Source organism: Phascolarctos cinereus, unplaced genomic scaffold, assembly GCF_003287225.1.
Source record: "Phascolarctos cinereus isolate Bilbo 61053 unplaced genomic scaffold, phaCin_HiC Scaffold_9;HRSCAF=440, whole genome shotgun sequence".
Taxonomy (NCBI): domain Eukaryota; kingdom Metazoa; phylum Chordata; class Mammalia; order Diprotodontia; family Phascolarctidae; genus Phascolarctos; species Phascolarctos cinereus.
Genome location: NW_027556402.1, coordinates 263,493,250 through 263,503,907, shown reverse-complemented (window position 1 = coordinate 263,503,907; position 10,658 = coordinate 263,493,250). Strand labels below are relative to the sequence as shown.

At 59.4% G+C, this 10,658-nt stretch overlaps 1 protein-coding gene across 1 annotated transcript; it reads left to right on the top strand.

Annotated features, from left to right (window-relative positions):
* Window positions 1–990: 990 nt before the first annotated feature.
* MRPL23 (mitochondrial ribosomal protein L23) lies at window positions 991–9,949 on the top strand. Its single transcript, XM_020970864.1, has 5 exons — window positions 991–1,068; window positions 4,408–4,530; window positions 5,402–5,484; window positions 5,971–6,044; window positions 9,705–9,949. Exons 1-5 carry the CDS (start codon window positions 1,052–1,054, stop codon window positions 9,867–9,869), a joined length of 462 nt encoding a protein of 153 aa, XP_020826523.1. The 5' UTR covers window positions 991–1,051; the 3' UTR covers window positions 9,870–9,949.
* Window positions 9,950–10,658: the final 709 nt, after the last annotated feature.

Genomic DNA, 10,658 nt, shown 5'->3' with positions numbered 1-10,658 from the left:
CAGTCCAGGCCGATGCTGGTTATTGGCCTTTGTTTCCTAAGAGGACCAGGAATCCTGGGTGTCTGCTGACATTAAAGGGCAGAGCCGCACACACTCATTAGCCTCCCTCTCCCCCAGCCATCCCAGGCTAGGCGACAGCCCTGGCACCTTCCCTGTCTGACCAAGCTCTGGTGGCTCGCACTGTCTGCTTCAGCCGCCTCCACGTCCTCATCTGCCTGGAGCCCTTCTGGAAGTCCTTCCGTGCTGCGGCAGACATCCCATGAGGCCCATTGCTTACCTGCAGCTGGTTTAGCCCATCTGCCTAGATGGCTACATTAATTAATCAATAATACATTAATTAACAAATTAAACACTTATTAGGCACCTGGTGTGTCGAAGGCACAGTGCTGGAATCTGGGACCAGAGACACAATGAGAAGCAGGTCCTGGGGAGATGGGAGGGGCTCTCTCCCCACCCTGGGAAGGGCTGGGCCCTGTCAGCCTCTGCTGAGGTGGTGGTCACCCTTCACTCTCCAGGCAGCTCCCCTTTTCACGGGATCTAGGGGACGTCAGGAGGCCGAGGACCACTCTGCCCATTTCATAGATGAGAAAACTGAGGCTCACAGAGGTAGTCTGGCTGTCCTGGGCCCTTTTCTGACCACCTGCCTCAGTTTCCCCCTTTGTCTCTGTCGCTGGCCTCCAGGAAACTCTCCCAGAGCGCTCTCAGCCATTCTGTGGCAGGACAAAGCCCCAGGGAATAATCCCCTTCTCCTAGGCGCTGAGGGCCCCGGAGCCTGGGACTCAGTTTCCTCACAAGTCCCTCTAGAAGACCGTTAGGGCCCGGCGTCCGTCCCAGGTGCGGAAACGGCTAGCCGGGGGAGACAAAGGTGCAGAGGAAGAAAGCGAAAAGCAGGAGCAGGTTAAGAGCGTGGGCGGCGCGGCCTCCGGCCGCCAGAGGGCGATGCAGGCAGTGGCCACGGCGCAGGCGCGGCAGCCCGGCCTCCTTTCTCTCTGCCCTACTTCCGCCGCCGACAGGAAGTTCCGGGAGCAGCTGTCAAGAGAGAGCGGGCGTCATGGCCCGCAATGTCCTGTGAGTACGAGTAGGGCTGCTTGGGGAAACTGAGGCCCGCCCACGTGACCCTGGCCTCCGGAGCGGGGCTGGCCCCCAGTCACCCCCAGGGTCGTCGTGCAAGGCCCTCCTTCCCCCGTGTGTCCCGCGCCTTTGCCCCGGTGCCGCTCCCCCCCCCCCCCCCCCCCCCCCCCGCCTGGGGCCCCCTCCCCGCTCTCCTCCCCCTCTCACCCTGGCTGCCGCTGGCCCCGCCCACCCAGGGCAACAGCAGCAGCAGCAGCAGCGTCCCCTGTCGGCGTGGCGGGGCCTTGGCGTGACTGTCCAGAGGGGCCGGAGCCACGGCCCCCGGGGACGTCGCTGCACCCCCCCCCCGAAGCGAGGCCTCCCTGCTGTACCCGCCTTGACGGCGCCCTGCATTTATTCACTCATTCGTTCATTCACTCGTTCACTCACTCGTGCTTTCATTCAGTCACTCATTTGTTCACTCATGCATTCATTCATTCACTCGTTCATTTATTCACTCATGCCTTCATTCGTTCACTCACTGGTCACTCACTCGTGCATTTATTCATTCACTCATTCATTTATTCACTCATGCATTCATTCGCTCATGCATTCATCCACTCAGTCGTGCATTTGTTCGTTCATGTGTTTATTCACTCATTCATTCAATAACTGATTTGTTCACTAGTATATTCATTCACTCAGTCAGGTGTTCATTTGTTCATCCACTCCTGCATTTACTCAGGCATGCATTCATCCATTCACTAATTCACACCTTTGTTCACTTGCTGATTTACTCACCCATGCATTCATTCACTCATTCGTTCATTCATTCATTCATTCATTCATGCTACGGCCACATCCCAACAGTAGCTCCTTCACTGCCATCTTATCTCGGACCCCAGAACGCACGAGGGCCAGCAGCACCTCCAGAGCTGGCAGGCACACAAGGGTCACCCCAACATCTCCCTCGCTCCTGCTCAGAGACAGCTGCCCCTGTTAGGAGGTTGGCCCTCCTGCCCCTCTAGGCCTGTTCCTGCCCCTGGCTCCAGGGTTGGGGGTCCTGGGTTCAAATCTCGCCTCTGATACCTCCTTTCAGATCTCAGGTGAGTCACATGGCCCTTGGCCTCAGATGGCCCCCGATCCTGTGGTCTTGGCCGGTGGTTCTGGTGTCCCAGCAAGGGCTGTGAAAAGCAGGCGTGATTTGGAGGCAGGCCTTGGGTTCAAATGCCCACACGGCCGTCTTTCGCTCCGTGACACCGGCCAAGCCCCGGCCCCTGCCTGGTCCCAGGCACCCAGCCTTCTGGGCGGATCCCCGGTGCCCTTTCTGAACGCTGTCCTTCCCAGACTCCGGGCGCCGTCTGCCCATCGTGGCCATCCGGCGGCGGTGGCCTCTTTGTTCTTTCGGGCCCCGCCGGCCGTCGTCTTGGGGCCTTGTCGGAGGGAGGAGGGCTCCTGTTGTGCGCCCCCTGCCCAGCCCCGTGGGTTCTGCCTTCCTCCCTCCGCCCAGGACGGGCCCCCTTCTGCAGGCGGCCGCTTGCCCGTTGCTCGCCCGTTGTCCAGGCTGGGCGGATGCTGAGGCCCACTGTTCTCTCCTCCCTTCTGTGCTCCACTTGGAGTCCCTCCGGTCGGACTTCCGGGAGCCCGCCCGGTGCTGAAGGGCACCCCCTCCCGGGTCGGAAGCCTGGCGTTTTCGTGTTGGAGGGCGTGCCCCAGGAGGCCATCTACCTGGCCGTGTGCTGCCCGTCTGTCGGTCCATCCATCCATCCGTCTGTCTGCCTGGCTCTCTACTTACTGGTGGTCTGCATCTCCTTGCTAATCTGTTGGTGTGTGTCTCTCTCCATCCGTCTGTCTCTGTCTGTCTCTCTAGCCACTTTTTCATCTGTTTGCCTCTGTCTGTCCATCCCCCTGTCCTTATTTATCTGTCAGTCTGTATCTGTTTGTCCGCGTACCCGGCCGTCTCCTGTTCTGTCCGTAGGTCTGCCCGTCTGTCTGTCCATCTGTATGAGATGCTTCCCATGCGCCAGGCCTAGAGCTCAGCCAGATGGGTCAGCTGGGTGGGGAGAGAGCACCCAGGGCAGAGGTCGGGGGGTGGCACAAAAGGGGACGGCCAGGCCTTTTCCTCTTTGCTGTCGCATTGGTGATGTCAGGTCGGTGCCCGACGTTGGGGGTCACTGGCTGGCAGATGGTCCGAGCTGGAAGGAGCCCGAGACAGCCTGTGGTGTGGGGTTGGGCTGTTTAGCCGTCTGTGTTTCAGGATGATTGGTTTCCTTCGTCATCCTGTGTGGTTTACGTATTTAAAGATGGCTCTGAGGTGGGTGCAGGGAATCATTAGCCCGAGGGGGCCGTGGCACCTCAAAGATGAAGGCACCCGGCCGGCGTTCGGCCCTACTGTTGTTTAGAGGAGGAGCGAGGCACAGAGAGACCGGGCCATGCGATGGGGCCGAGGCGCCGCCAGGGCCCCCTTCTGTCTCAGAGCCTCTGCCCCCCCCTGCCCCCTTCGGGGTGCCCTCCATCATCTCGGCTGCTCGAATCCCTCGCCTTGCACACGGGGCAGTGGCCCCCTTCCTTCTTCCTCCCTCCGTTGCCCCGAAGGAAGCTGAGATCTCCCGCTTTCCTCCAAGTCCTATTTCTTGTCCTGAAGCAGGCGGGGGTGCCTTTGGGTCCTGGGTCAGCTCGTCTTCGGGATTCCGTGGCCAGGGCCCAGAGCCGTTCACTTTTGGGACTTGGAGGCCCAGCACGGGCAGACTGGTTGCCCACAAGCCGTGGTCCAGAGTTCCTTAGGTGCAGACACCCCCCCCCCGCAGTGGTCATAAGGTGCCCCCCGCCCCAAGCCAGCCATCGTGCACCATGAGAAGTGGCCACCAGGGGGAGCGTGGGAGGCCGCTCACCACCTTCCTGCGCCAACGTGAACGGCCGCTGGAGGGCCTTCAGCGAGCAGAGGCAGCCAGCGCCTGTTCGCCTCGGAGAGCCGGCAGAGGTCTCTCTCTTGCCTGGCTCGCGTGCCCTGGCTGGACCTGAATGGGCAGCGGGATGGGGGGGGGGGGGTCGGAGTGAGCCCCGTGGAGTCAGGAATGGGTAGCTGGGAGAGAAGTCAGCCTGAGCGCCACGCGCTTTGCGAGAGGGAAGCAGGCGCAGAGAAGCCTTCTCCCCGTGAATCACGCCCCTGGTACTTGGTACACAGTGTGTGCGCGATAGAGGATGGGGGGGGAGGAGCTAAGCCGGCTGATTGGCAGCACGGCCCCGAGGGGTTCAGGCAGTGTAGGTGGCGATGGGGGGGGTGTCTGTCCACTGCTGCCTTGGCCGCACAAGCTGTGAGCCCGAGGCCAGATAACTGAGCTGGGGGCTTTCTGGCAGGTACCCCCTGTACCAGGCAGGAAACCCCCAGCTGCGCATCTTCCGCACCAATTTCTTCATCCAGCTGGTGAGGCCCGGGACGGCACAGCCGGAGGACACCGTGCAATTCCGAATCCCGATGGAGTAAGTACTCTGAGGGGTGGGGGGTCCAGGTCCCAGAGGCCCAGCAGGGCACAGCTCTGGAGTTTGGACTCATTCCTTGGGCTGTGCAAATGTCAGAGCAGCCTCAGGGAAGGTTCTGGCGGGGGGAAGGCGCAGACACGTGGACGGTCTTCGTGGCCGTGGGCCTCTGCCCTTTCACTGGGCGGGCCCCTTGTTTCTTCTGGCTGCTCAGAGCCCCGGGTCGTTCGGGACCCGAGAGGCCACAGGGCACCTGGCCAGGCACCCTCAAGCTTAGCCCCTTGGCCTCAGGAGGGGCGCAACCGACAAGAAATCCCCAAGGCACAGTTTTTCTGTCTGAAGCTGGATCGAAGTGTGGGCTGTCTGGACAGGGGGAGCTGGTGTGTCCCCCTGGAAACTCAGGTTCAGGGCTTCTCTACAGCTGGACCTCTTCCCGGGGAGTGGGCCTGGGAAGCCGAGGCGGGCAGGTTCTGGAGGGCTCCTGCCTGCCGGGTACAAAGCAGCATTGTCTGCTCCCGGGCCTCCCGACGTCTGGCGCGGCTGACCCCGCGAGCTCAGTTTGGTGCTGTAGGAGGGCAGGGGGATGCAGCTCTGGGATTTAGCTCTGCAGTTCGGCCAGTCTGCTCAGTGTGTCCCTGGCCTGCACTGTTGGTGCTGTTGCTGGTGCCGGGCCACGGTGGTCAGTGACCTGCCTGGTGAAGCAGCTACCACAGGGCTGCGTGGACCTCCCCCGGCCAAGGCCACGCTCGAGTATGGGGCTGGGGCCGCAGGTGGCCTCTGGGGACGATGCACGGCTGCGGTCCTGACTGCCGAGGCGTCCTTGCCGGCACCGTGGTTTCAAGGTGCCTTCTCTCTCCTCTTGTGTGGGGTGCAGAATGACCAGAATTGACCTCAAGAATTATCTGCAGAACATCTATAACGTGCCTGTGGCTGCCGTGAGAACCAGGATCCAGCATGGTGAGTGTGGGCTGCTGTGGCCTGCCTCTCCTCTGCCTCCTTTCTCTGCTTTGTTCTCCCTCGCTGTGCCTGCTGGTGACCAGGTGGTGGCGCTTCAGGACCAGAAGAGCGTTGGTCAGCGGAAGCACCCACGCAGCCTTCCAGCATGGCGGGCTCTCTCCCTCCCTGCCTTTGTCCCAAGCCGTGCAGCTGTGCTGGGGCAGGGGTAGTGCCCCCAGGCGCTCTGGGTCTCTGCTCCATCAGCCTACCAAGTGCTCCCGAGTCAAGCTTGCTCAGGAGGAACCCCCAGAAGGGGACGCCCTTCGTGTCACGGGCAGAGGGACACCTCTTGATGCATTGAATGGTTAACCTATGACTGGGTGAATGGGGGTGCAGGAGCCAGTTAAGGGTGGCCACAGCTTCTGGGCCTGGGCTGGCTGTTGATTTCTGAGATAATTGGACCTGAAATCAGGAATTATGAGCAAAGGAAGGTCTCTATTCCAACAGGTTCCAACAAGAAGAGGGATCACAGGAATGTGCGCATAAAGCAGCCTGATTACAAGGTTGCTTATGTCCAGCTGGTGAGTCAGGGCACAGGCTGCCTCAGGGCCTGGTCTAGGGAAAAGGGGGCTGAGGCATTTTCTCCATCCCACCCCCCCATGTCCAAGGAGGGGCCCAGAGGGAGAGTGGGCTGTCCTGCTGTTGGAAGGCTCTGGGCATCTCCCTTGTGGCTGAAGGTGCCCTGGACCACTCAGAGGTTGTGAGTATTGGGTGAAGCTTCAGAAACCTCCAGGGGTGTGTGTGTGTGTGTGTGTGTGTGTGTGTGTGTGTGTGTGTGTGTGTGTGTGTGTGTGTGTGTGTGTGTGTGTGTGTGTGTGTGTGTGGTATGTGTGGTGTGGCAGGCAACTGGCCCCCACTAGCAGTTGGGCTGCAGTGTTCTCAGGGGTGTCTGTCATGGGTCTCCTCTGTCCGCTCTGTCACTAACACTGATTTCCCTGGGTGAGCTCCTCAGGCCCCATCCTCCCCACACCCCAGGCTGCCCCCTGGGTCCAGCCAGAAGCTCTGGCCCCAGGTCAGAGCCCAAGGTGGCATGGGGGCCTCTCTGCTCAGTGCTCCACCCAGAAATGTGGCCATTTCCAGATCTCTGTCAAAATCCTGCCCGTGATAGAGCACTGGCCCTGAAGTCAGGAAGACCTGGGTTCAAATCCGGCCTCAGACCAAACACTTGACACTTACTAGCTGTGGGACCCTGGGCAAGTCACTAAACCCCAACTGCCTAAAAAAAAAAAATCCTGCCCATGTGGCTTCCCCCCGGATGTCCCGATGCCCACCCAGGGCCCTCTCCTTTTCTGAGCCCTGAATTTGCCCAGAGTAAGGGTAGATGACCTTGGCATGAGCCCCACCCTGCCCCCCCCCCGGTCAGGGCCTGGGTCTTCCTTGTCTCTGTAGTCCCCATGTCTCCCCTTGGATACAAAGGTTGTTTGCCTGGGGAGGGGGTCATTAACCTCCAAGGCCTCCGGACCCCTGGCCTTGGGCTGAGCTGCTCTGGGGCCGGGCCATGGGGTGGGCTGGAGGGGAGAGACAGACTTTGAAGCCCCCTTCCCTCCTGGTCATCTTTGGGCCTCGAAGGCCGCCCTCTCTCCTGCTGGCACCTTTGGGCTGAGGTCAGCGAGGGGCCCCGGGAACCCCACCATTGTCCCCAACTGTGCTTGCCCCAATTACTGAATTTCAGTTTAAACAGAAGGGGAGAGCCCGGCTGTTGGCGGGAGTGGGAGCCCGCGGTCCTGTCCCGGTGGCTGGCCAACACTCCCTCAGCCGCCAGATGGCAGTAGCGCTCTTGGGCTGGCCAGGGCTGGCATGGGCTTGGGGAGCCTTTATGGGGAGCGGGGGTTAGGCTGCCTCCTTCCAGACAACAACTGCCTTCTTTCTCCTGCCCGGGGAGCGCACATATGTGTTTGGGCTGAGAGCCATGGGTGTGTGGCGGCCCAGCCCAGGGCCAGAGAAAGCCCCTCCAAAACCAGGCTGCTGTTAGGCCCCCCCAGCCCCTTCAGGGGAGGCTACGGTTACTAGTGGCTTTGGAGTCATCTGAGCCCCTTGGGCCCCCACCCCCTGATCGTGAAAATTGAACTGTGCCACGGAGATCTCATATCAGCAGCTGCTCTGGGCTCCGTTTTCCTGAGACTTAGCAGGGGAACAGTGTGTGTGTGTCTAATGTCACTGCTCGGGAGGGCTCCTTGATCATAATTTTTAAAGGGCGGGCGACCCCCTAGCCCGGGGGCTGGGGCTGGCTCCTTCAGGACTGGGCGAGCCTGGAAGCAGGAAGGGGGGAGCGCGAGTGGTGGGCACAGCCTGGGGGTCACTGTCGTGTCTCGGGGGTCTGTATTTTGGTGGTGGTTCTCTGTGGCCCTTCGAGTGGTCCTTTACTACAGATCTTATTGTGAACCCTGGAGAAGAGTGTTGGGAAACAAAGTCCGGGTCAGGACCCTGTTCCCTGTCATGGCTGTCCAGCTGGCCAGCCATTACTTTTACCCTAATGCCTCAGTTACAGCACGCAAACATCCCCCCAAAAAGCGTCTGATTTGCTGCGGTGCCGACTCTGAGCGGCTCGGCCCGCCGGCAGAGAAGGGGTTAATGGAGCACACTGTCCCTGCAGAGGCTCATTAGGGTCCCTGAAAACGCCCCGGCCTGCACTTCCCCGTTCCCTTTGTCCTGGAGCTTCGGGGGTTTGGTTTTTTTTTTTTCCCCCTCTTCAGTGCTTTTCCTCTGGTCAGCCTTTCCTTTCTCTTTGGAAAGACCGGGTCTTCTTTCTTTTCTTTTTTTAAGTGAAAGGTTAAATTCTCTCGATAGGAGGAGAGTTCCCCAAGGAACCTTAAATTTCCGCGCGGCCTTTGTCTCCAGTAGGAAGCGAGCCCTGCTTTCAGCCCAAACCTTCCCTGGCTTTTCCGAACCTACTCTTATAAATTGCAGACTTTGCATTTCCATTTTAAAATGTCGTTTCGAAACCCCCTCCCCTTTAGAAACCCGGCCGAATCACCTCAGTAGATCCACATAAATCCCCCTGTTCTGGGCAATCAGCCTGCGTGTAAACTATTGCCCTTTGGTATTTTAAAAAAGAAAAAAAAAGTTTTGAAATGTGTAAGATAATCCTCCTGAAAGCCGGCTACCGAGCATGCCCCGTCCCTGCTTTTCATCACTCCCCGCTCTGACACCCCCCTCCATATGATCAGAATTTATCAACCTTCAATCTCAGGGTGTCCCGGCTTGGCCGACAGCCCAAACCCAAACTTCTGGACAAAATGCGGCCTTGCGGCCTCATTTTACTTATTCAGACGTTGCAGAAACAAACGGGCTTTCTTTGTGTCCCTTGACCTGTCATGAAATGGCAAAGTAGTTCAGTATTTAATATCAGTAACATTACTGAAATATTATTTATTAAAGCAGGGATATTTGTGAAATAGAAAACAGTTGTGTGATTTTAATATTTAATATCGATAATATTGCTGGAGCACCAGCTTCCCCGAGTTGGGGTCTCTTTGCCGCCTGCCTGCTCTCCCTGGCCCCGGAATCACCCCAAGTCGTGGGGCCGAGGACATGGGAAGCCCAAGGGTGGAGGCAGCGGCTCGGGGCTCGGGACTTTGTTGACACTGATCTATCCTGAGAGTCCTAGTGGGAGACCTAAGGCCAGTTAATTTGCAAAGCCTTTCCTGATTTATAGAGCGGCGTGGACAGCCGTATTTCTCGGCCGCTCTTTGCTAAGCCCTGTGCCAGGAGGAAGGGTGAAGGTCTTTCGGGACTGGGGGTCTGGAGGACTCCCCCCCCCCCGGCTTCCCCCCTCCGGGGAACGGACACCGTTAATGAGGCCACAAGCAGAACAAATACCGCTCAATGGAGAGATCATGTCAGTGAAAAGATTATTGTCCCAGAGTGATGGTTTCCTGCTGCTAGATGAAAGCGGAGGCCGAGGCGGAGGCAGAGACACCGACCGCCCCGGACACGCTCCGGCTGCCGCGGCTGTGGTGTCCATCATGCCGAGCAGCAGGGGAGGGGGTGCTGTTAATCATTTCATCTGATTGAACGTGGGGCCCCCTCCTCTTTGCTGCCCTCCGGGTGACTGCGGCCCTGGGCTCTGCCTGCCTCTTTACTGTCTGGCAGTGCTGCGGAGAGGAATGGCGGGCCGGACCCCCGGGCCATTCTCTGCCTCGGCTTTTGTGGGACTGCGAATATTCCCTGTTTCTCCCTAGGCTCACGGACAGATCTTCAAGTTCCCAGATCTGTTTCCCGAGAAAGAGCGGAGCACTGAAGCTGGCTCCATCGATGATATCCAAAATCAGTTTGTGGAGGATGAAAGGCAGAGGCAGAAAGGCGACCCCCGGCGTGGGGGGGTCCCTGACTGGTTCGGCTTGTGACGGGGCTGCCCCGGGCCAGGCGGCGGGAGGAACACTTTGAACAAGGCACAATTAAAGTTTGGCTTTCTGGAAAAGGAAAATGGTCTCCTTGTTTGCCCTTTTTTTCCGCGTGTAAACTGGAGGTCCCAGGCGCAGCAGCAGCCACCGCGGCATGCTTGTGCTAGGTGGGACATAGCTGCTCCTTCCCGCCCTGTGCTGCTTGCAGCCGCTCTGTCCCCACGATATAGCAGAGACGCCATTCAGAGGCTCATAAGCAAGAAGTCTGGGCTGCAGGCGGCCCCAGGATGCCTAGGGAATTGTGTAAAGATGGGTGCCCACCTGGTCTCTGCAGGCAGAGCCTGACGTGTCCTGCCCAGGGATGGTGCAGAATGCCAAGTTCTAGACCAGGGCTCTCAAGTCCAGTCCCTGTGGGGGATGAGAGGCTGGCCAGGGCTGAGTGAAGCAGGAGAGGTCTCTGGGGCAGGGCCCCAAAAGCGGAGAGCCCCGGGCACCACAGCCTCAGGGATGACATGAAGGTGGGGAAGCCACCCGAGCCAGCTCTGCCAAGGAAGCAGGAAGGAGGAGGTTCGAGGAGTGTGGAGGGGCAATAGGGAGCCATTGTGTGTCCTTGAGAAAGGGAGTGCTGTGCATCTTGTGATGTTTGGCAGTAGGCTGTATTCTGGTTTCTAGGACAGAGGCTGGCCAGGGCGGAGAGGGGATGTCAGGTCTGCCCACTGGCCTAGGGCTGGCCATGGGAAGGGGGAGGGAGGACCCAGCCGGTACATGGCATTGGGCCGATGTTGCCCACTG

Coding starts and splice junctions, on each gene's coding strand:
- MRPL23 (XM_020970864.1), top strand. Junction 4,531..5,401: donor CAATTCCGAATCCCGATGGA/GTAAGTACTCTG, acceptor TGTGGGGTGCAG/AATGACCAGAATTGACCTCA. Junction 5,485..5,970: donor GAGAACCAGGATCCAGCATG/GTGAGTGTGGGC, acceptor CTATTCCAACAG/GTTCCAACAAGAAGAGGGAT.